Source organism: Notolepis coatsorum (assembly GCF_963971535.1).
Source record: "Notolepis coatsorum genome assembly, chromosome: 2".
Classification (NCBI taxonomy): domain Eukaryota; kingdom Metazoa; phylum Chordata; class Actinopteri; order Aulopiformes; family Paralepididae; genus Notolepis; species Notolepis coatsorum.
In genome coordinates this window covers 127,144,847-127,170,109 of record NC_140166.1, presented here as the reverse complement: position 1 = coordinate 127,170,109, position 25,263 = coordinate 127,144,847, and the positions used below count along the sequence as shown (strand labels likewise).

At 46.5% G+C, this 25,263-nt stretch overlaps 1 protein-coding gene across 1 annotated transcript in view; it reads right to left on the bottom strand.

Moving 5' to 3' along the window:
• Positions 1-23,939, bottom strand: part of megf8 (multiple EGF-like-domains 8) — a 129,005-nt gene extending 105,066 nt beyond the window's left edge. Inside the window, exons 1-8 of the mRNA XM_084308713.1 lie at positions 23,588-23,939; positions 22,032-22,221; positions 10,241-10,404; positions 9,387-9,596; positions 8,304-8,484; positions 7,099-7,187; positions 6,155-6,368; positions 3,771-3,954 (exon numbers count right to left, since the gene is read on the bottom strand). Coding sequence (XP_084164839.1) covers positions 3,771-3,954; positions 6,155-6,368; positions 7,099-7,187; positions 8,304-8,484; positions 9,387-9,596; positions 10,241-10,404; positions 22,032-22,221; positions 23,588-23,617 — 1,262 coding nt within the window. The 5' untranslated portion in view covers positions 23,618-23,939. The remainder of the gene's footprint in view (positions 1-3,770; positions 3,955-6,154; positions 6,369-7,098; positions 7,188-8,303; positions 8,485-9,386; positions 9,597-10,240; positions 10,405-22,031; positions 22,222-23,587) is intronic.
• Between the last annotated feature and the right edge of the window lie 1,324 nt (positions 23,940-25,263).

The following is a 25,263-nucleotide window of genomic DNA, read 5'->3' as shown; positions in this document are numbered from 1 at the left end:
TGGCGGTGGTGACACATAACGACCTCACCGTCTCTCACTCGGGGGCTGTGGGTAGTTTACCTGGCGGTGGTGACACATAACGACCTCACCGTCTCTCACTCGGGGGCTGTGGGTAGTTTACCTGGCGGTGGTGACACATAACGACCTCACCGTCTCTCACTCGGGGGCTGTGGGTAGTTTACCTGGCGGTGGTGACACATAACGACCTCACCGTCTCTCACTCGGGGGCTGTGGGTAGTTTACCTGGCGGTGGTGACACATAACGACCTCACCGTCTCTCACTCGGGGGCTGTGGGTAGTTTACCTGGCGGTGGTGACACATAACGACCTCACCGTCTCTCACTCTGGGGCTGTGGGTAGTTTACCTGGCGGTGGTGACACATAACGACCTCACCGTCTCTCACTCGGGGGCTGTGGGTAGTTTACCTGGCGGTGGTGACACATAACGACCTCACCGTCTCTCACTCGGGGGCTGTGGGTAGTTTACCTGGCGGTGGTGACACATAACGACCTCACCGTCTCTCACTCGGGGGCTGTGGGTAGTTTACCTGGCGGTGGTGACACATAACGACCTCACCGTCTCTCACTCGGGGGCTGTGGGTAGTTTACCTGGCGGTGGTGACACATAACGACCTCACCGTCTCTCACTCGGGGGCTGTGGGTAGTTTACCTGGCGGTGGTGACACATAACGACCTCACCGTCTCTCACTCTGGGGCTGTGGGTAGTTTACCTGGCGGTGGTGACACATAACGACCTCACCGTCTCTCACTCGGGGGCTGTGGGTAGTTTACCTGGCGGTGGTGACACATAACGACCTCACCGTCTCTCACTCGGGGGCTGTGGGTAGTTTACCTGGCGGTGGTGACACATAACGACCTCACCGTCTCTCACTCGGGGGCTGTGGGTAGTTTACCTGGCGGTGGTGACACATAACGACCTCACCGTCTCTCACTCGGGGGCTGTGGGTAGTTTACCTGGCGGTGGTGACACATAACGACCTCACCGTCTCTCACTCGGGGGCTGTGGGTAGTTTACCTGGCGGTGGTGACACATAACGACCTCACCGTCTCTCACTCGGGGGCTGTGGGTAGTTTACCTGGCGGTGGTGACACATAACGACCTCACCGTCTCTCACTCGGGGGCTGTGGGTAGTTTACCTGGTGGTGGTGACACATAACGACCTCACCGTCTCTCACTCGGGGGCTGTGGGTAGTTTACCTGGTGGTGGTGACACATAACGACCTCACCGTCTCTCACTCGGGGGCTGTGGGTAGTTTACCTGGCGGTGGTGACACATAACGACCTCACCACCTCTCACTCGGGGGCTGTGGGTAGTTTACCTGGCGGTGGTGGGCCTGTGGTGTAAGGCCGTCCCCGAAGCCTGTTTTTGGGATTCGAACTTCGTCAGGGTTTTTCGAACTAATGTTTGAACCTTCGTTTAAAAAATTATCTTTTCCCCCCTCCTTTTTTCCGATTTTTCTCCCATCCCACTGTTAGTCGTTATGCCAATTCCCAACCCCCTTCCTGGTTATTGCGCACCCCCCCCCCTACTGTTGGTCCGGGAGGCCGGAGACTGTCACATGCTTTCCTCCGACACATGTGCAGCCAGCCGGCAGCGCAGACTCTCACTGGGAGAGTGTAACGCGTGGAAGGTCCCTCCAGATCCTTCCCTTGCTGTGCAGGCGCCCCGACCGAACTGTAGGAGTCGCTATTTACAACGCCCAGGACCCACCCACCAGCTTTCCCACCCCTAACACTGCCAATTGTGTTAGTATGAGCGACCAGCCAAACTGGTAGCAACGCCGAAAGCTGGGCTCGAACCCAGCGTCTCCTGCGTTGGTGGCGAGTGCCTTGCCCACTACACCACCTAGCCGCCCTGAACCTTCGTTTTTAATTAAAAAAATATATAAAAAATAAAATTATATTATTATATTTTTTTTTTTATCCTCAAACTAAATCCTCAATTTGAATAAAGTGATTAAATTCGTTTTTTTTTTTTATTAAATCAACTTTCCAGCCCCAGACCCAGCCCAGGGCAAAGCCCCATCCCAACTAAATCAACTTTCTTTAATGTCAGTTTCTTTTAATACTATAATATTAGTGTAGCCTAATCTTTATCTGCAACTGTGAAGAAAAACCCCATTTTGGTTTAAAGGAAAACTCCAACATTTTGGGAAATTAGCTTACCGTATTTGGCATCTACCCTGGAGTTAGACAAGAAGATACATACCTTTTTCTTCTCTGTGCATGCAGTAGGAGTAGGAAGACACGCACCGTTAGCCTAGCTTAGCGTCAGTCACTGGAAGTAGGTATTACTATTGTATTATGCACAATCGTTGCGGGCAAGACCCCTCGCATTTCATTGTATACTTGTATGCCGTGACAAATAAAACTCTTGACTTGACTTGACTAGGTTCCTCCATTAGCCTAGTTCCCAACGTCTTCCTACTCCTACTGCATGCACAGAGAAGAAAAAGGTATGCATCTTCTTGTCTAACTCCAGGGTAGATGGCAAATAAGCTAATTTCCCAAAATGTTGGAGTTTTCCTTTAAACAGAATTAATAGAAATAAAAAAAATATATATATATTTAAATTCGAATGTTGATTTAGAATTCGAATGCCAACGTAATGAACGAAGGTTGGAACATTCGAACGTTTGGGCTCAGCCCTGCTGTGGTGACACATAACGACCTCACCGTCCCTCAGTCGGTGGGTAGTTCACCTGGCGGCAGGGCTGTCCCTGACTGAGGGTCTGGATAGTTGACTTTGACTGGCCGAAATGTGCTGATAGTCGACTGGTACTCAACTACCCACCCGAATGCAAAAAAATATTTAAAAAAATTATACTTTTTTTATCATTCCATTTGGGCTGTGGGGGGTGCTTACTGTCTGAAGGAGCCGACTGAAGGCTTCTTGTTCTCTGTGAAAGCATGCAATTGGTCCACTGATGGATACATCTTGATATTTGTCTAGTCTAGTGTGTTCATTAAAGAGGTGAAATCCTCTTTCAGTGCCTCTGTGCCTGTTTTCTTAGGCAGTTAGCCTCTGGTATGCGCGCCATTAGCGTTAGCCACGCTTCTAGGCCTCTTTGCTTTTGGAAAGAACGATAAAGAAATATATATCATACATTTAAATTTTTTTTGCATTCGACTAAGAGGTTGGCCAGTCGCCTACGGCTCCTTTCGATCGATTAGTCGACTATTCGACTAGTGGAGGTCAGCCCTAGAGGTGAGTGTAGGGTAGTTTACCTGGTGGTGGTGACACATATCGACCTCACCGTCTCTCACTCGGGGGGGGGGGGGGGGGGGGGCTGTGGGTAGTTTACCTGGTGGTGGTGACACATATCGACCTCACCGTCTCTCACTCGGGGGGGGGGGGGGGGGGCTGTGGGTAGTTTACCTGGTGGTGGTGACACACATCGACCTCACCGTCTCTCACTCGGGGGGGGGGGGGGGGGGCTGTGGGTAGTTTACCTGGTGGTGGTGACACACATCGACCTCACCGTCTCTCACTCGGGGGGGGGGGGGTGCTGTGGGTAATTTACCTGGCGGTGGTGACACACGTCGACCTCACCGTCTCTCACTCGGGGGGGAGGGGGGGGCTGTGGGTAGTTTACCTGGAGGTGGTGACACATATCAACCTCACCGTCTCTCACTCGGGGGGGGGGGGGGGGGGGGGCTGTGGGTAGTTTACCTGGTGGTGGTGACACACATGGACCTCACCGTCTCTCACTCGGGGGGGGGGGGTGGGGGGGGGGGGGGGGTGTACCTGGCGGTGGTGGGCCGGTGGCCCCCGTAGACCAGCAGGCTCCTGGAGGGGCCGTGGAACACCATGGAGTGGCCGGCGGTGGCGGGGGGCTTCCCCCCCGTGGGCTGCACGGCCTCCCACAGCCCCGAGCCACGCAGGCTGAACCGGTAGAGAGAGGACGAGAACATGTCCTCCTCCGTACGACCTGGGTGTGAGAGAGGGAGGGGGGGGGGGTGGGGGCTGGTTAGCGGAGAACATGTACCGTTTACCTGGCCAGGCAGCCTCTGTTGCCATGGCATCCATCGGGATGTTTTTTTTTTTGTGAAAACCAGATTCAATTGGTTGATCGTTTTGTCGTTGCTCTGTTCCGTACTTTTCTACTAGTACTTTCTAATAATAATTATTCCTCGAATACATAGCAAGTACTAGTCGAAAAGTAATTATTAGGGATGAGCACAGTGTCCTTTGTCGTTGTTCTTCATCTATACCAACGGCAGGGCCCTCAGATCGACTGACAAGAGTCTCCTAACTCAGTGGTTCCCAAAGATGATTTCCCAAAAAAAAATTATATATTGTCAGGCCACTGAACTTAGAAGCAGGCCAGGACAGTGTTTCTAGTTGTATTCTAAAATTCTATTCTATTGTATTCTAAAATGTGACTATATGGTTTTTTTTTCTTTTTTTTTTCTTTTTTTTTTTTAAACTTTGACCAGTCAGCTGGTTCTTTTAGCGTTTATCGCTTTTTCTGGTCAAGCATGACCGACAGAAACAGGTTGAATGGGGTATAGGTCGGGGGAAAGACACTGAGAAAATACGGCGAGTCCGGGAGTCGAACTCGTGTACCCCAGATCCGTGACGCGCACGGTTGTCCCCGACGCCGAAATAGCGTCCGAGGTACGCAGTGAGCTACTGGAGCTCCCCGACTATATGGTTTTATATTAACTTAATAAATAAACAAAAACGAAAAATCTACTTATTTCAACGAACATTTCAAACTAAATAACAGATTATGCACATAAAACGCTGAAAACAACCGAAGCAACAATAGTATTTTAATGAGGCTATTATTATTATCATTATTATTTTGCAACAAGTTAGCCCTCTCATAAATAGCACATATAAATGAATAACTAACTTGAACTAACTTAATAGGATTGAAGTGATATTTGGCTTAAAAAATCAGTCGCCTGGCAAAAAAAGAAAAGAAAAAAGCCTGACGATGTGCATTGGGCCGCGGCTCTCTGACGCCTTATTTTATGGGTCCTGGCCTGAAAAGTTTGGGAACCCCTGTCCTAACTACCCGTAGTCCCAATACCAAGTCTAGGGGGGGGGGGGCGTGCTTTTGCTGTCACAGGCCCTGACCTCTGGAACAGCATCCCCATGTCCATCAAATCTGCCCCCTCCATTAGGGATGGGTACCTTTCACATTTGAACCGATACGGTACCGGTACCTGTGAATCGATACCGGTACCCAACGGTACCTTTTTTCAGTACTTTAGTCTCAAGAAATTTAATTTACCTACCTCAGTCGTGAAAGAAAATATCCAAACTTCAAATAACTACAATTTCGACAGTTTTCGGCTTGTCATTGTTCCGACTGCTTTGTTGTTGAATCAAGTCAAATCCTAGGTAAGCATATATTGTGCGTGTGAACGTTGACATGAAAAGAAAAAAGTAAAAAAAAAGAAAAAAGTTAGAAAAAAAAATTGTGTTGTTTTGTTTCTTTGTCTGTCCGTTGGTTGTTTATATTTTCTGTTTATTCTATACTTTAGCACTTTCCTTTGTTTTTAGCTATGCGACTTACTGTGAAGCACTTTGGTTGACAAGTGTCATGTCTAAATGTGCTATACAAATACATTTGATTGATTGATTGTATAGATCAAATATATAGTGTATTATATTTGGTTTCCAGTGATTCGGTCATCATGAAAGACAACGCTTGAGAACATAAATAGGAAAATGTGATAATGAGGCTTTCACATTTTTATTAGAGTTTAATTTTGGCGCTTTGTGTTCATTTTGGATCCTGCTTACAGCATTCAATAAGTGAATATTAAAGACCTACCCAAGCTGAATTTAAGACTATTTAATGGTTTTTAAGGCCTTTAATTAGTCAAAGTTAATTTAAGACTATTTAAATGGTTATCAGGCTGAGCAGTTTTCATTCATAATTGTGAAATATGAGAATAGCTTTTCCTTCCATAAAACATTTTGAACTGTTCAATTAAAAGTTGTAGATCCGACAGTAGATTGACTATGTACCGCTGACTATGAGGCTCTCGATAATCGATTATTCATACACATCCCTAGGTTTAAATCCTGACCGGTTATCGTGACAGCCTTTCAGAAAATAGTCAAATAACGTGCATAGGCCATGATGTGAGAAGTCATCAAGTTAAACTCACCCCCAAAAACATACAGATAATTGTCCACCACAGCCGCCGCATGATTGGCTAATTTAGGTGCCCCGAGTGAATTTGATAGGCCGAGCTGCTGCCAGTCGTCCTGCAGGGGGCGGTACATCCAGACGTCACTGGCCAGGGCGCCGTTAGCCAGCTCTCCTCCGAAGATAACCATGTTACCGTTCCAATCCACTGCCGTGTGGGAGTGACGCGCCACCTGACGGAGTGACACGGAACAAGAGGAGGGGGATTAAGAGAAAGTAGACCATGAGGAATAGGACACAAGAGAACAGAGTGGGAAGCAGCAAGCGGGGAGGGGGGGGGGGGGGGGGACAGGGACGGAGGGAGAAATCAAGTTAACCAAGAGATCACTTTAAAAAGGAGCTATAGTTAACATTCCGCCACTAGATGTCACACTGGAGCACCAGCATGTCATTTTATCCAATCAGGCGCATTCCACGTGGGGATACATGCCTTTGATTTGGAGATAGTAGTGGGTCCAGGGACGAAACGCCAATGGTTTTAGTAGAATTCACGTTGTGCCCTGTAGCCAGCCTCCCGGGAATTAGCCCGGATCATTCCGAAATTATACTTATATTCACCACGGGATAACACGTGAACGTATTCATGAAAAGATGTTTTCTTTTTTGCATCTTGAACGGAAGATAGTTACTGTCAAAATGACCATGGTATTGTATCCATAGCTATAATATAAAATATTGATTTAGCGCTACAAACAAGGTGACACACAGTGAAACTATGTAATGGAAAGCTGGCCCAGCTATAGCTAGATGGGGAAATCGAATGGCCGCGAATGTGTTAAGAGGAAAAAGATGAAGAGTATTTCAGATGAAACAAAACGGTCGTGCCGTGATATCAAATACTAGGACACATTTCCTACATGTTCATGTCTGTGTGTTTGTTGTTTCCTTTATACAGGCACTTACAGGGGAGTGGCCATAGGACCTGTTCTCCCACTGGTTGGAGCTGAAGTTGTATTTCACCAGATCCCCCAGCGCTCTGTTCAGGTCGAAGCCTGGGGGTTCAAAACACACGGTTATCATCAAACAGCACAAAACACCATCACATAAACCCAGATGAGAAAAATAACATAACCACTCCATTGGCTTTTAGTGATTTATATGGGAAATATTATGAAAGTAATTCATATGACAAAGTTAAACGAAAAGGAAAGTAATTTATATGAAAAGTTATTCATAATTGGCTAATAAAATGGTAAATGGTGCATTTATATAGCACTTTTATCCAAACCACTTTACAATTTTGTTCCTCACATTCACCCGTTCACACACCGATGGTGGAGCCAACCATGCAAAGATCCAACCTGCACATCGGGAGCAATTAGGGGCGAAGTCAAGTGTCTCAAGGACACCCGGGAATCGAACCGGGAACCTTCCGACTACCAGACGACCACTCAGCCTCCTGAGCCACTGTCGCCCCACGCCCCAATTCATATGACAAAGGCTCACAATGAAAGTCTGTAGTGGACCTCAGACAAACAGGTGGCCTCCATGCAGAAGGTTCATCTGGTAACATTTAGATTGATCAACCATCTACATTAACATTTGAATTGTTAACGGGTAGTGATGCACGATATATCGGCCGATATGGCCGTTTTTTACACATCGGTATTGGTCCGATATCAAGATAGGGCTGATATGGGCCGATATTAAAATAAATAAAAAAAATTAAAAAAAAAAATTAATGTAATCTTTTTATTTTCTTTTTACATGTTTTGGCCTTAGGCAATCAAAGTGTTAAATAGTTTCAAAATATCAGTCATTTCTGAAAATAAGTTACAAAAGTAAAAGCGTTTTGGAAAATAGCTCTTTATTTGATTATCATAAAAAGTGTTTTCTATACAGAGATATCGACATCGGTAAATATCGGTATCGGCCAGAACAGCAATGTTAATATCGGTTATCGGTATCGGCCACAATTTTCACATCGGTGCATCACTATTAACAGGTGTTCTTTCAACGTGGAGGTGAGTGAATAAAAGACCACACAGGTGTTCTTATGCTACGCAATGGGATAATCTTACTTGATAACAATTAAGAACCAGGTGTGTCAAAATAAATGGAACGAGAGTGGGTAAAAAGAATAATAAACAAGTGTGTGTGGCCCTCACCCCCAAACAGGTACATGGCTCCGGTGGAGGACAGGTAGACCCCAGCGGAGGCCGTCCTGGGAGGGGTGTAGGGGTTGCCCTCGCTCACACGCCACCACTGCCCCGCGCCGCTGTCGTCACGGAGACCGAGCTGGCAGCTCTGACCCAGGAAGCCTGAACTACACAGACAGCTCTCTCCTTTCTAAAGACAGAGGCAGAACGTGAGAGGAGGAGGAGTTCAACTAAAGATGGAAATTCACCATCACTCAGTAATCCTCCAATGACTTGTTGATAGAGCTCATTCGGGGGGGGGGGGGGTCATTACGTCAGAACACCAGCGTTCTAACGCTCTGCTTGGTGGCAGACTTTGGTGCCAGTTCTATTGACGCCTGTGGGAGATGCATGGAGAAGCAAAATATACAAGCTATTTGAGGAAATATACATCAACCGATATATCAAACGTTAGCTAGTTAACAATGCAACAAATTTCTGATGATTCCGACAACGGAGGTAATAACCTGTTTATATGATAGGTCAGCGGTTCCCAAACTGTTTTGGCCGTGCACCCCCTGTCACCTCCCGACCTAGCTGACGCACCCCCCAATGGGTTTCTGTTAGAAAAAAATTGTTGCTGGTCTCCGTGCACAGATTTAATTTTTTATTTTATCTCTTCCCACGGCGACTATGGATAGGGAATTTCTTTATTTAATTAAAATGTTCACGACAATACTCTGCCAGCATTTTTAATATCCATAATACTAAAAGTTTTACTAAGATTTGTATGACATTTTATTGTAAAAAAAAAAAAAAAAATTTACCACCATTAGCCTTTTCATGTCACGCATGAGGGCGCTCGCGCACCACAGTTTGGGAACCACTGTGATAGGTCATAAACGAGCAGATGGTTAATCCCGTTCAACTCAATGTCGGCAGAACTGAAGGTTTTCACACTTGGCACCAATGTGCGTCCACAGTGATGCAATGACCCTTCCTTCTTTTACAGTTCCCTTGGTTTGCTGGACATTGACCATGTTCACACAGAGCACCAGGCGTCAATGTGGTCAATGGTGCCCGTTCACTTGAGACCCGCCTCCTCTCACTCACCTTGTCACACTGGCCGTGTAGGGCGCAGGCCTGGGAGCACAGAGAGGCGGTACAGTCCACGCCACCCCAGCCCTGGTGGCACTGGCACTGGGTTGTAGCGGGGTCACAGCGCCCGTGGCCCCCGCACGCCCCGGGGCACAACGAGAAGGCGTAGGTGGCGTTGAAGCCCAGGAGGTTGTAGTTGGCGTCGCTGAAGAGATGGAGCAGCATCTGGAGAGACGGGGGGGCGAGGGAACGGACGGAGGAGACACGGGCACACGGTTGACATCGTGAAGGACGTTCCTCGGTTTCATTCATTCATCTGTGGGGAATAATTACGGGATGCACAGACGCCAATACTGGCACCGGATATCTGTCCGATAACAGGTTAAAAATGTAATATTGATACTAAAAGTCTGATACCAAGAAACAGGTGTAACATGCCAGAAATCAAAGGAAAGTGACTTGATTTGCTGCATTTTTTTACACGAAAAAATTATTATTTCTCAAAAAAATGTGTCCAAATTACCCCAAAAAGACAATCCAAGTCTATACTGTCCATTAAAAGTAATGGATCGGATCGGCACTCGCTATCGGCCGATACTCAAAAGCCCAGGTATCAGTACATTTACATTTAGTCATTTAGCTGACGCTTTTATCCAAAGCGACTTACAAGTTCTGTACGACAAGACAGCAAGAAGGGTACAACTCTATCAGCTGAGTAACAATGTTCATCAAAGTGTTGCGTGTTACAGTGTAGGTTCGTTTATTAGGACACGTGCATGACAGTAAGGTTAGTCAGGGTTGCGGTATCGGGGCTGAAAAAGTCGGATCGATGCATCCTTAGAGATTGTGTGTGCGTGTCGACAGAATACCTTGCCAGACTTGGCCTCCATGGGCTGCGGCACGGTGTTGCCACTCAGACTGGCTATGAGGGGACTCTGGTAGGAATCTCCATCGTAGATAAACAGGTAGTCATAGGTGCACTCGGTGTCCATGAAGGTGAAATTCAGGACAATGCGATGGCTGTCGCTGGGAGCTATAAGACAAAGGAGAGAAATGCCAATGTGAGTCGGCTCGATTTTTGGAGCTCTAATGTCACATCAGATTAGCAAACATGCTAAAACAATAAGAGGCATAGTACCTGTAGTGTACATTACAAACAATCTTATGTAACACTGACACATGCATATATGAGACTACAGCCCCTTTCACACATGCACTGGACTCCTGAACGTACCTGCACAGTACCCGGAGGGGCTGTATGTGCCAACGCAAATGTTCAAATTATTCAGCCTGGATTTTACCCTCCCAGCACCCAAGGCCTATATACAGCAGATCATCGTTTGCAGTGGGCGTGTTGATTAACATAGACAAACGTTTCCGTAGACAATGATGTTGCGTACAGTTGGTATTTTTCCCTGCCGATAGTAAATTTAAAGGCTCATAATAATATCAAGTACTTCTGATGTCTTTATAGGCTCAAAAGCATTTAGAGAAGCACACTCTTTACTTATAAAATCAGTGGGAGAACCAAGAGCATTGGTTCAAGAAGAAGTTGTTAAAAATTATTCACAATTTGGGATGGCTCTGTTATCTTATCCGTACCATCCTGAAATTCAGCTGGGGATGGAGAAGAGGAGTGTCTCATATTGAGCAATGTTTTCAGGGTGTCCCATGTCGATTTAATGTCGTTTGTAGAGCTAATAAATTGGTCACTATAATAATCCTGTTTGGCATTTCTAAGAAGATGGTTATGTTTATTCTTGTGCGTCTTGTATGAAGCATACTTTAAGGGAGTAGGACTTTGTAGATATTTTTATATAATCTATTTTTCTTTAGAGCAGATTTCCTAAGTTCAATGGTGAACCATGGTTTGTTCAAGTTTGCAACGTTTTTGTTACGGTTAGTTATAAGAGGAAAACATTGGACAAAAACTAAATAGAACTTGGTATAAAGATTATTATAAATGTATTTGCATTTTGTGCCTCATATACTGTTTCCCAGGACAATTCTGCCAACATCTCTCTGAAGTTGTTAATATGTATATCATTGAACCTTCGAAATGAAGACCTCTTTGGTTTAGACATACGGTAATTGACTTATCATGGATAATAGAAAGTTGAAAAACAGGCATATGATCGGAGATATCAGTATAAAGAATGCCGGATTTTACAACATGAAGGAATGCATTTGTAAAAATATGATCTATTAGTGTAGAAGATGTACGAGTTATTCTTGTAGGCTTGCTAATTAAAGGATAAAAGTAATTGGAAGACAGTATGTTTAAGAGGTCATCTATGTGGTGTTTTATTTCCTCATTTAGAAGGTTGATATTAAAATCACCTAGTAAATAACACATTTCACTCTCCTTATCAACTTGTTCCAAGATATCTAATAGACTGTTGGGGAAAATGTGTATGGGGTGGACTAGTTTAATATAGGTCAACTAGCAGTGCTGAAAGACGGTCTGGCTGACGTTCTTAAAACAACTTGGACAGATGGACATTTCAGTACGGCACGTTGTGTGCTGGTAATCTCGTACATCGTATCGCTTTCATATCTTGTTCTTTTCTCTCTTTCATACATACACAGCACACACACACAGACACACGGACACACACATACACAGCACACACACACAGACACAGCACACACACACAGACACACAGACACACACAGTCACACACACACACACAGTCGCACAGACATACACACCGACACACACACACACATTCCCTGTGACACAATACACACATACAATACACATACGTCTGTACGCAGACGCACACACACACAGACACACACACACATACACACACACACACACACACATCTCACTCTCTCTTCAATGTTCTTAAATGTTTTACATCATATCGTGTGTGTACATCATATCTTGTTTATCTCTCTTCATGTTCTTAATGTTCTTATCTCTCTCCGATGTTAAATCTACGTATCATCTTAATGTACGTCATGTCAGATCTGACATGATATGATACGTCATCATATCTGTCATGGGGGGGCAGGACTGAGAGGGGATTTAGGGGACGAGCAGAGGGATTGAGAGTTAGAGTGTTTTTTGTTCAAGCTGTGGTGATCCTCTGCTCGAACCATAGCTTCTGCTGTTAAGAACTTCTTTTCTTAAATAAATTACCTACTTGTTACAATTGGAAATATCGTCTCCTGCTGTGTTAAACAACCTTCAGCCACAACATTTGGTGACCCTTGACCTGTAGACCGCCCTGCCGGGCCCCCTCACACGGCCAGCTCCGGACCTCTCCCGTAGAAATTCTGCCGGTTGTCGACAAAAAAAGGTAAGCGTTGGGCTTGTTATTATAAATATCCGTCAGAGTTTCTGCGGGAGGAAAAAGTTGAGCTGACTGTGTTGACGAGGTCTGGATGGACGGCTAAAACGAACACGACTGGTGAGGTGTTTACACTGGGGCGATTCCTCTTTTAACAGTGGCGGCCACTAATCAATTTTAATTGCATGTTTTCTCTCTCTCTCTCTCTCTCTCTCTCTCTCTCTCTCTCTCTCTCTCTCTCTCTCTCTCTCTCTCTCTCTCTCTCTCTGGCAGTAATGGTGTCATCTGCTACCTCTCCACCCATGCGGGACAAGGGACCCCCGCCTGCACCTCAGGTAGTGAGAAGCTATGGCTATAGTTCACAGAACCAGGCGTCCAGGCGGCAGGCAGGGAATGGGCAATCAGGCCCACGGTTTACACAGGGACCGGGGAACGAACAACAGTTTCCCCGTTTCCACTGTTGGAACTGCGGCATGCAGGGACACAGGGAAATGAGATGTAGGCAACCATACCGTCCCGGCTCGGAGTATGGAAGACCCGTGCGCCAGGGGGAGTCACAAGGGCCCCACGACCAGGGGGAGACAGGAGGGCCCCGAAACCAGGGGGGTAATCACTAGGGGTGCCCAGAGAATGCGACGGGGGGAAATCAAATGATTGTGGTTTCCAAGGGAGCTGAGCAAGAACCTATTCTGCAGGTCCTAGTGGAGGGCAAATTAACAGAGATGATGGCAGACACTGGAGCAGGTTTTTCCTGCATAAAGCAAAAATACGCCGCTCACTTACCCCAGTCTGGACAGTATGTTCGGACGGTCGGATTCTCGGGAAAAACACAATTAATACCCACATCAGATCCAATCTCTATGACGTATAACAACAAGACCATAACAATACCTGTATTAATTTCGGACAGCACCCCGCGCAATCTCTTGGGACGAGATGCAATGTGTAAACTAGGCTGTAAAATCCTATGTACGCCTGAGGGGATTCAAATTGAACAAGACGTGTACCAAATGATGCTACAAGGGACGGGGGAGAAAGAGGCCACTGTGTTCTGGCTGGGCAACATAGATGCAGAGCTGCAAAGGGTCTGTGCCCCCTGGGAGCCATTTCTGAAAACCCAACTGCCTCAGTCTAGACAAACAAACATGGAGGCACATTGCACACTACAATATTTGACGAATAGTGACCTAGTTAGGAACAAGGCATGGTTGCAGGGACAGCCCGAGCAGGTGCAGATTAACTCATCTACGATAATTGTAGGGAGACAGGGCGCGGCGTTGAGGGTTAACACGGGTAAGTATCTACGGGAACAACATAGACTAAGAGACGCCGCCCCACACATCACTCTGAGAATAAATCCTGGTTACGAATCCGAACATCTAGGTTCAATGATACAGGAATCCGAGACTCAAAGGTGGGTCTCCACGGAATCTCTGCTAATTTGGAACAGCGCAGATGGGAGTTTCATAAAAATAATGATTTCCTTTTCAGTTTTGGCAAAACCGCAAGTAATCAGATTACCAGGAGACCCTTGCGTTATTCCAGAGGCGGATGCTTTGCTGGAACAGGACATGTTGGCGCGCACCCCGGAACGGTTGTGGTCAAAACACGACACAGATGTGGGTCTAATATTGTCGGCACAGCCAGTGAAGGTCAGGTTAAAGAAGGGTTGTAGACCACCCTTTATCAGACAGTATACAATGAAGCCAGAGTCGGAGGAAGCTATATCACATCAGATTGAGGGACTGTTAAAGGGGGGAGTGCTCGTCCCTTTCAAATCCAGATGTAATACACCTATCCACCCAGTGCTAAAGGCGGACAGGGCTAGGTACAGACTGGTACACGATTTGAGGGCGGTGAACGACGTGGTGTCTGGACCAGAGGCGGAAGTCGCTAATCCACACACCCTCCTGACAAACATCCCGAGTAGCTCGCAGTACTATACGGTCATTGATCTCACGCAGGCATTCTTCAGTGTTCCATTGGAAAAAGAGTCTCAGTATCCGTTTGCTTTTACCCACAGGGGGAAACAATACTCTTACACCCGGTTGCCACAAGGGTTCGCGCACTCGCCGCATTACTTCTCGAAGGCGCTCAAGGAAGACTTGCAAGGAGTGTGCGACACACTACTCAGCACGGTTTTACTGTATGCAGATGACATTCTAATCTGCTCGGATACACGTCAGCAGTGCCATGAGGACTCCATCAAAGTTTTGAGTGGATTAGCCGTGGGAGGCCACAAGGCATCCCGTTCAAAACTGCAGTACTGCCAGCCAAAAGTTGAGTACTTGTCTCGCGTCATTCAAAAGGGCATAAAAAACATCTCACCCACGCAACTCGAAGCTGTATCCAAGGCACCTAGGCCATTGACGGTCCGACAGATGATGACGTTTTTAGGGATGACTGGGTACAGCTCTGAGTGGGTGGAGGACTATACGATAGCGACAGCGCCGTTGAGGATGATGATAAAAGAGGCGGGTACAGACAAGCTTCGCGCTCCCTTGACATGGACCGAGGAGGGGGAGGACGCGTTCATAAACATTAAGCGTCTGTTGTTACAGGCCCCTGCCCTGGCGCTGCCGGATTATGAGAAGTGTTTCCACCTATTCGTCTCACATAGAACGCAGCATGCGACAGCTGTCCTGACTCAAACACAGGGGGGGGGAGTGGGAAAAAACAACCGATAGCATATTACTCTAGAGCTCTTTCGCCGGTGGAGCAGGGTCTGCCACCTTGTTATCAGGCCCTGGCCGCAGCACATTTGATGTATGAGAAGGCAACGGCCGTGACAATGGGATATGACATTTGCATTTGGACACATCACAAATTGGCAAACTTGATTGAAAGAGGCAAATTTGTTCTGACCAGCCAACGGCAACAGGCTTACATGAGGCTCCTGCAGTACTCGGACGTTACGATAAAAACATGCCACGGCAGTAACCCGGCGGATCTGGTACCACTCCCGAGCGAGGGTCAACCGCATGAGTGTGAGGTGGAGGTACAGGCTTTCGTGAAACTCCGTCCTGATTTGGGAGTCGACCCGCTCGCGATAGCAGAACTCTCGCTTTTTGTGGATGGGTCCTGCTATCGGGAGGGGGAAAATTTAAGGTCAGGATACGCCGTCGTACAGTGCAAACCTAACGGAGAAACACTAACAAGAAAGGCCGAACAATGCATGCAACCATGTTCGGCCCAGCTTGCAGAACTAATAGCACTAACAGAAGCATGCATAATAGCTAAAGATCGCACGGTTAACATCTTTACAGACTCTGCGTATGGGCATGGCGTATGCCACCTATTCGCGGCCATTTGGAAGGCAAGAGGCTTTAAGAAATCGGACGGCTCACCGATCCTTCACCACAAGCAGGTTGTGGCGCTTATTCAGGCTGTAAAGTTGCCCAAAAGCATTGCTATCGTAAAGTGCCAGGCACACAGAAAAGACCTGTCCTTTGTGACGACGGGAAACAACGCGGCGGACGAGGCCGCGAAGGCGGCGGCTGCGGTGCCGTCCACGGCTGTTCTGATGTTTGCGGCCGAACTGACGACTGAGGTAACTGAGGATAATTTGAGTGATCTTCAGGACTCAGCCACGCAGGCCGAGAAACAGTCGTGGACGGAGAGGGGGGCTGTAAGGGGGGCAGATGGTCTGTGGAGGAGTCATAACGGTTTGATAGTCGCCTCCATCGATCTTCTGTCCTTAGTGATACCTGAGGCTCATGGTGTTGATCACTGTGGAAGAGCAGAGACCCTGAAACGAATCACGAAAATGGGATTTTGGTCCCCAAAGCTTCAGGCACAAATTGACGTTACACTAGCCAGGTGTTTAACATGCTTACAGGGCAATGTGCGCAAAGGAGTACCGACAGTGGCGGCTTACACACCCCTCCCTGAGGGACCATTCAGACATCTGATTATGGACTATACAGACATGATAACGCCAGTGCAGGGCAAACGATACCTCCTGGTAGTAGAGGACTGCTTTAGTCGCTGGATTGAGGCCATTCCATCTAAACACAAGAACGCGGACACAGTGATCAAGTTCCTGTGTCGCGAGGTCATTCCGAGATTTGGAATTCCCACGATATTACAAAGCGATAATGGCCGGGAGTTCATCGACAAGGTGGTTAAAGGGCTGATGCAGAAATTAGGTATAAGACAGCGCCTTTCCTGTGTCTATAGTCCCGGGTCGCAGGGGAAGGTGGAAAGGGCCAATCTGGTCATTAAAAACAAACTGTTGAAAATCTGTATGCAAACTAAGCTTAACTGGATTGATGCTTTGCCACTTGCTCTGATGGCTATTGGAAGCAGCGTAAACCGCCAAACACAGCTAACACCGCATGAAATGCTTACAGGCCGCAGCATGCCAGCACCGCCATTTAGACACCTGGCTAGGGGCCCGGCATTAGATATTTTTGAGCAAGATCTGAAAAAATATCTTCAGCAAGTGACTAAAATACATGAAGCTGTGTTTCGACAGGAGCAGAGAAAGGAGAGAAAGGGGGTGAAGGAGGCGGAGAAGGAAGCCACCAAACCGAGACTGATCCCTGGGGACTTGGTCTTCGTAAAGGTCCACAAGAGAAAGTGGTCATCACCCCGGAGAGAGGGCCCGTACGAGGTGATCCGATCGACTGGAACGGCAGTCCAAGTCAAAGGATCAGCGACCTGGTTCCACTTCAATCACTGCATAAAGGCCAGCGGCGATCTCTTGGGGGATACAATCGATCGCAGTTATGCAGAACCCGACATGGAGGGTCCGAGACGGCAACTGGAAGGTGCAGTGCCTGCTGATGCTCCCGCAGATGTTGGCAGCAGTGTGCGGACGGTCGGCCGGGCACAACGACGTCATTAAGAACCGTCACGGTCGACCCGTCCTTGAGGATGACGGGTTTGAGTGGGTAGGAGTCCCACGGGGTCCCGCTCAGGCTCAAGTACCAGCAGGCTTTCATGACCAGGCTCAGAATCAGGCGCCCCCTCTTCCCTCCATCGAGGAAGGGGGGGAGAAGATAAGACTACAACCAAAAGGGGTGTTTCCCGTAGGACCGCAAGGGCATGTTTTTGATTTTGACCATTCCCCCGTTACAGGCGGGGATACTTACCATTATACTAACAAGGATCGGGTTGTGGGGGTAGATAGGAGAGTTGAGCCTGTCCCGAACCAATCACAGGGGACAGGGGTGAGGGGAAAAAGGGAGGTCAAGGACACTGAGTCGGAAGAGGTGGGGGGACAGGATATGTTCCAGAGGACAGCCGGAACGTTGAGGGACTCAGTGGGCTCACTCTGGGCCAGGTTGAGGGGTTTGCTTCCTTCCGGGGAACAAGATGGGGGCGACTATGACTATGACGAGGAAGACCCGGAGGCTGACCCGATGTATAGGGCGGCTTTAGGGAATGAGTGGTTTAAGTGGGTCCAGTACACGAGCGCGCAGAATCAGATAGAGGATTGTTATGTCTGCTCCAAGGCACGTCCGGATAGGCTGCTGGTGAAGGGCGAAGTTCAGTTGGGCTCAGTGTGACAGGGACGCAGAGGCATGGGAGGGGCCCCATAATAGTCGCCCTTGGTGCGAGGCAGAGTGTTTGGGGTTTCTCGGCTCTAGTCGTTTTAAGGCGGCAGGAAACGTCACGGATTTCAAGGATGTCACTATGCGGGAACGTTGTAGGAAATTGGATGTACGTGTGCAGGGGGTAGCGACGGGGTTGCCAATACCCAGAGGTGTCAAACTATGGCTGACCAAGGATTTCGAGTGCTTGCAAAAGGAGGGGACCCGGGATGTAGGGGAGGTGGCAGAGGGGCGGTGCACTACTATTTGGAGCATCACGACTAACTGCACGAAAGAAGGAAAGTGTGGACACGGGGTCGTGTTAAAGGGAGTGGATACCAACCCACGGCCTGTAGCTTGCCCTTTTCATGTCCAGGATATGGCACTGGCGGACCAATACTGGCTCTGCGGCGGTAGGAGGTTGAGGAATACACTTCCTTTAGATTGGTCAGGTAGATGTGCCCGGGTTCAGGCGATCATGCCAATGGTGGTCCTACCATTATCAGTGACGGAAGGACCTTCTGAGTCTCCTATCTCTCGAACGAAGCGTAGCTACAAGGCAGACCCAAGGGTGTATCTGGACAGCATAGGACAGCCAAGGGGCATTCCAGCCGAGTTCATGGCTAAGAATGAGATTGCGGCAGGGTTTGAGTCTATTCTGCCATGGATATCGGTCAATAAGAACACCGGGTGGATCAACTATTTGTTTTACAATCAGCAGCGGTATCTCAACTACACCGAGGAGGCGTTGGATGCAATGGGGGACCAGATGCACGCGACCAGTACGGTGGCGTGGCAGAATAGACAGGCTCTGAACTGGTTAATGGCGGAGAAGGGTGGAGTCTGTTCCATGTTTGGACAGTACTGCTGCACATTCATTCCGACGAATGTGGGGCCAGGGGGAAAGTTCTCCGAGGCCATGGCTAAGCTGAAGGATTTGAGGGAGGAGTTGAGGGGGAATTCTGGCCGGAATGAAGAATGGTGGGGGAGTGGGGTGTTGGAAAGATTGGGACAGTGGGGAAGCATAGTGATGCAGACGGGGATATCCATTGGGGTGGCAGGGTTGATATTGGTTCTCCTTTTCTGTTGTGGTATGCCTCTCTTGGGTAGGCTGGTAACTTCACACGTAACGAGCCAAATGCTGATGGTGGGACAGAAAGAGATTGAGCCACAAATCGGGCCATATCCTCAGCTTTATGCTGCCTTAGAGGGAGACGAGGGGATAGAGGATTAGGGGTATGGTGAGGTAGGGACATTTTCTTTTTGTTGGTTCTTTCCTTTAAGAGTGACGGGGGATGGTCTGAGTGCAGTTTTGTTGGTTTATTCCTTTAACTAGGAATTTTAGTCTGATTTTCTAATGATCCTTCGGCATAGAGATTGCAACCATTGAAAATCATTGCATTATTTTTTATTTTTTTATTATTATTTTTTGTTTATTTTACTCGTGGTCCTGGTCAAACCGGAATGGGAAGGGGCATCGGCAGAGTGTCGGTTCTGAGCCTGAGGAAGCATTGAGAAGAAGTGGTCTGGGGATCGGTTCTGGGGACTGGAGGGACAAAGGGGGGGGCTAACGCAGTGGGCAAGATGGGCACCTCCCGTCGAAGATGGGGGGACACATGGTGAGGTCGGTACCAGCGCCTCCCGTCCAGGCATGGGGACATGCTTCTACGAGGACTGGAGGTGTGGCGTGGTGGTTGCTGTATTGGCAAAATGTGACTTTTGGCAATACGGTGAGGAGACTATGGCGTGGGCATGGAAGGGGGGCTGAGCGATGGACACTGGGACTCAATGTTATGGAAGAGACAATGTCATTTTTTTTGGGAGGGATGTTCTATGTTTAGTTCTGACGGTCAACTTCTCCTTTCCCTGATGAGTCGCGGTTTCCGGCCGGAACTGTGGCTCATTTGGTAAGCGGTGGAGGTTGGGGGGATTTGTCTGTCAGGTTAGGATTATAAATTGGGGTATTTTTTTTTGATGTTTTATTATTACTCTTGTTTTGAGCGGTTTTGTGTTTATTGTGAGAACGGTAGTCAGCCTTTGTTGGTCCGTTAGGGGTCCAGTGAATGAAGTAAGGTTTCTTGTTTAGTTAGACATTTAAAATTTATTATATGGCTAGGTTTCTTGTTTAGATCAGCCATTTAAACTTTTATTATATAAATATGGTTTCTCGTTTAGTTAGACGTTCACATTTTCTTGGTTATATGATTTGGGTGGGACTAGGGATAGCCCCAAATGGGGGAATGTTGGGGAAAATGTGTATGGGGTGGACTAGTTTAATATAGGTCAACTAGCAGTGCTGAAAGACGGTCTGGCTGACGTTCTTAAAACAACTTGGACAGATGGACATTTCAGTACGGCACGTTGTGTGCTGGTAATCTCGTACATCGTATCGCTTTCATATCTTGTTCTTTTCTCTCTTTCATACATACACAGCACACACACACAGGCACAGCACACACACACAGACACACGGACACACACATACACAGCACACACACACAGACACAGCACACACACACAGACACACACAGTCACACACACACACACACACACACACACACACAGTCGCACAGACATACACACCGACACACACACACACACACACATTCCCTGTGACACAATACACACATACAATACACATACGTCTGTACGCAGACGCACACACACACAGACACACACACACATACACACACACACACACACACACACACACACACACACACATCTCACTCTCTCTTCAATGTTCTTAAATGTTTTACATCATATCGTGTGTGTACATCATATCTTGTTTATCTCTCTTCATGTTCTTAATGTTCTTATCTCTCTCCGATGTTAAATCTACGTATCATCTTAATGTACGTCATGTCAGATCTGACATGATATGATACGTCATCATATCTGTCATGGGGGGGCAGGACTGAGAGGGGATTTAGGGGACGAGCAGAGGGATTGAGAGTTAGAGTGTTTTTTGTTCAAGCTGTGGTGATCCTCTGCTCGAACCATAGCTTCTGCTGTTAAGAACTTCTTTTCTTAAATAAATTACCTACTTGTTACAATTGGAAATATCGTCTCCTGCTGTGTTAAACAACCTTCAGCCACAACAAGACCTACTTTGAACTGGTTGACGTCTGTATTAGGAGGACGATATATACAACCTACAATCATTATTTTTTTCTCATTCATACTACAGTCTGGTTCAAACAGAAGTCTGAAATCCCGCGAGGCGGGAGATATAAAACATGGTTGCGCTCATATCTGAATTGTACCAAGAAAATGTCGAGCCACACCTCGCGCAGTTTTCATAGACTACCGTTTTTGGATAGGGACATGCTGAAAGTGTGGCTAGTTATGCTACAAATGGATTGTACACTGCGTCTTGATACGCCAATGACTAATGCCAGTCAAAGAGAAGAAAACCTATACCAAAACACCTTTTCCTAAAGAAAAATGCTAAAGTTATTGTGTCGCCCTGGCATCAGTACACACACGAAAGCTTGACAGGATAACGGCAAAAACAATCACTCGATAAGGTAGTAGTATGTACAAAATATTTTGTCATTTGTTTCGGATTGATTGTAAACCGTGTAGTTTCGTGTTTTTTTTTGCACTGTAAGGAACACCGCTGGTTGCTTCTTTCACTCTGTACAGAACGCCGTCGATCCTCATTTCATTTCCAGTCGAGGTTGCCCTTATTCGTAATAACGTAGAGTTACATGCCAGTTAAATAAACATTTAAAACGATGACCTGGCGGAGGAGGAGGTGCTTTTCCCTTTCTGCGTCATGCCCTTGTGGAGCAAACCAAGTGGAGCAGATTCCATCTTACCTTTGATAAGCCACTCGCAGTTTCCATTGACGGAGTAGTTCCCTGGTCCATCTGTGACGTAGCCTGGGGGTGCCCTCAGCACGTGCCGGTGGCCCTTACAGTCGCCTGCCTGGCATCCAGGGGCCGCAGCCAGGAGCACCGTCAACAGCACCAGGGAGACAGGAAGGAGGGAGGTCATCCTCTCCACCACCTGAAGGAGAGGAGAGTGGAGAAGGAGGAGGAGCTGTTGTCATCTGTGACATATTTAAAACACAAAGCAAGGATGCAAGTCAACACACCAAATAATGACAATGCTGTACGACGAGACGGATGCAGAAATAAAAATTTTCATGGCAAGTCAAGTGATCTGATTTGACAATAGCTATTCATTCTCAAAGTGTGCCTTGTTTTTCCAAAGAATGTTGTTTTTTTGACAGCTGTCAATCGATGACCATGCCTCTAACATAGCGCTAGACTCAGAAAGTTCCAGAGACTTGTTCGCTAACTTGGCTAACCTGCCTTGTGCGCCATCAAATGTTAACGTTGGTAAACAAACACACACATTGACTGGTGGTAAAGCTAACTAACGTTTAGGTTGAACGTTAACTTAGTTTCGACGTTATTGACCAACGCTGGAATTAGATTGACTTTTCTAACGTTGGGGGTGGATTTACAGTCGTCTAACATTAGCTCATGTTAAATCACTGCTATGTAGTAACATCAGCGTTGAAGTTAAATGCATGGACAAACAAGGACAGCAACGGTAACGTTTCAAGTTCAAGTTTCTTTATTAGTTGTCATACAGAAGTACAGAATACTTTTATATGAAATGCTTCTTTCTGTTTTGCTCCAGAGATTGTGCTAGATAAAAATAGACGAGTATAAAATAAGTATAGTAAGTCTAAAATAGAAGTCAAGTACGTAGACAAAAGTGTTCAACATATATACAATGCAGAGTATAGAAAAGTAGCTGAGTTACAATACAATATACTATACAGTACAATGTAGAAATGGGATGAGGTACAATTTACAGTAAGGTGTAATGAGGTATGGGTTGTGTAGTGCAAATTCTTTACCAATGAATATAAAGTGTGTTTAGGTGTTCTAAAGTGAGTAAAGTGGGTGCTGCAGTGAGTTTAAAGAGAGTGTGTGTGCGTGTGTGTGTGGATGTGTGTGCTGTGAGTGCATTTGGTGGTTTGTTGATTGATTGATTGATTGAAAACTTTATTAACAGATTGCAGAATGGGTACAATACAGTACAGCTCAATACACACAATTGTTAAGGGAATGCAGACCAGAGAAAGACTTTCGTCTTGTTTACATCGGGGGTCCCACATTTTCAAGTCATCCGGAATATTGTTACAGTGTTAATTGTCATTTAGCATCCTGATGGTGGCCTGGTTTAACAGCTGAGCTGCAGCACATTGTACATCTAACGTAACGTATAACCACGTTAACAATAAGCTAGTGTGTCAGCTCAGCTAAACCCTTGATGGTGTCGTGCTGCTGCAGGAAGAGAAGGACCGTTAGCTGTTCTTACAGCAACACACTCACGTCTCGACCACAACACTACTCACCACTTCCCGTCTCTTCGGCTCCATCGTCATTCACATCTTCAGCTTCGTCCAGCTTTACCACAACGGCTATGGCTAACTAACCGTGCACGCTACAGCTGTTACTAGTTCGCTACTAGTGATATTATTAAACTAACCGAGAGCCGGATCAGAGGCCTAATGGAGCAGCTTCTCCAGATGCGCGATCATCGGAGGCACAACAAGCTGTGTTCTTGCGGATCATTTTCCACGATTGGGTGCCTTTTACTAGTAGTAACCACTGCAACTGCATTCTATGTAGACTAGCGATCGAGAGACGATAATGTGCTCGAACTAGCCAACCGCTACTCCTCAGTTCCCGTGGTCCATCTTGGGAGAGAGGTGGCTGTTGTTGTGGTCGTTGCTTAGGTTGATATTCGTTGCCAAAACACAAAAGACGGCTCCGCCATTTTATCAGTCTACACTGCCCCCTAGCGGCGGTTGTATTAAAGGCAGCGCTATCTATGGTCGGCGTCAGCATTTCCAATGAATGAATGAAAACTTTATTTAACAGATTGCAGAATGGGTACAAAACGTACAATACAATACAGTACGGCTCAATACACACAATTGTTAAGGGGGGATGCAGAGACCAGAGAATACATCAGGGTCCCCCATTTTCAATTCATAGTGACATTTATGACAACATACACAATATGACATCATCATGACATTTATGGCATAGGGACATACATGACATACAGGTATATATAGTATTAAATACCTGTATGTCTGTCCATATACCAATTTATGGTATTGTAAGAATAATGGCCTAATTTAGCTCAATGCAGAAACCAATGCAACATAATAATCGTAACTGAACAAATCTTTTACAGTTTATTAACAGAGCAGTGATTTGGTTAAACAGGATTTTCCGGTTTAGAATACAATAGAGCAAAGGCAATACAATTGTTTTAAAGAGCCAGTACAATGATGTTAATTCAGTCAGAAAAAGGTTATTATGTGGAATGTTAATGTTATAAGTGTTATTTCTTCAGCTACAGATTTCATTTTATGTTATAGCTGCTTTAGTGCACCTTTTTCTGAGCACAGCCAACTCTCAGTATGTTGAGGCCCTCTGTGCATAAGCTTTCAAGTTACAGTAGTATATTATACACATATAACACATGGAATTCCAAATGTAAACCAATTCATGAGCTCAGTTGCTATGGTAGATTAACATTGGCTAACTGTGCTAGCAGGTGGTGAATACATTGTAAGTTGCTGTGGATGTTTTTGAACCACTAAAATTAAATAGTAAAGCAAACTAGTTTCATTACTTGTTTGTGGACTAGCTATAGTTGATATCCTTTACAACTACTGACAACTGACAGACTGACTGACTGACTCAATTCTGTAAGGTAATGAATTCCACTAAGAATACAAATGTTATTTACTGCCTACGCATGTAAATTCTGGTCAGTTATCTGATCACAAGGTCCAGACTGAATTTGGTCGTTAAAGAACCCAGGGCGCCTATCTAGAGTAGGGGGTTCCCCAACATTCAATCAATAAAGGAATATCTTATCTTATCTTATCTTATTCCTGGCGAAATTCCCAATCAGGTCTCTGACATCAAGGCCACCCAATCATCCCTCCCCCTAAATTGGCTGATATCAATCCCTGTCTCTTGAGCCTTTCAGCCATTGGGTAGTGTGATG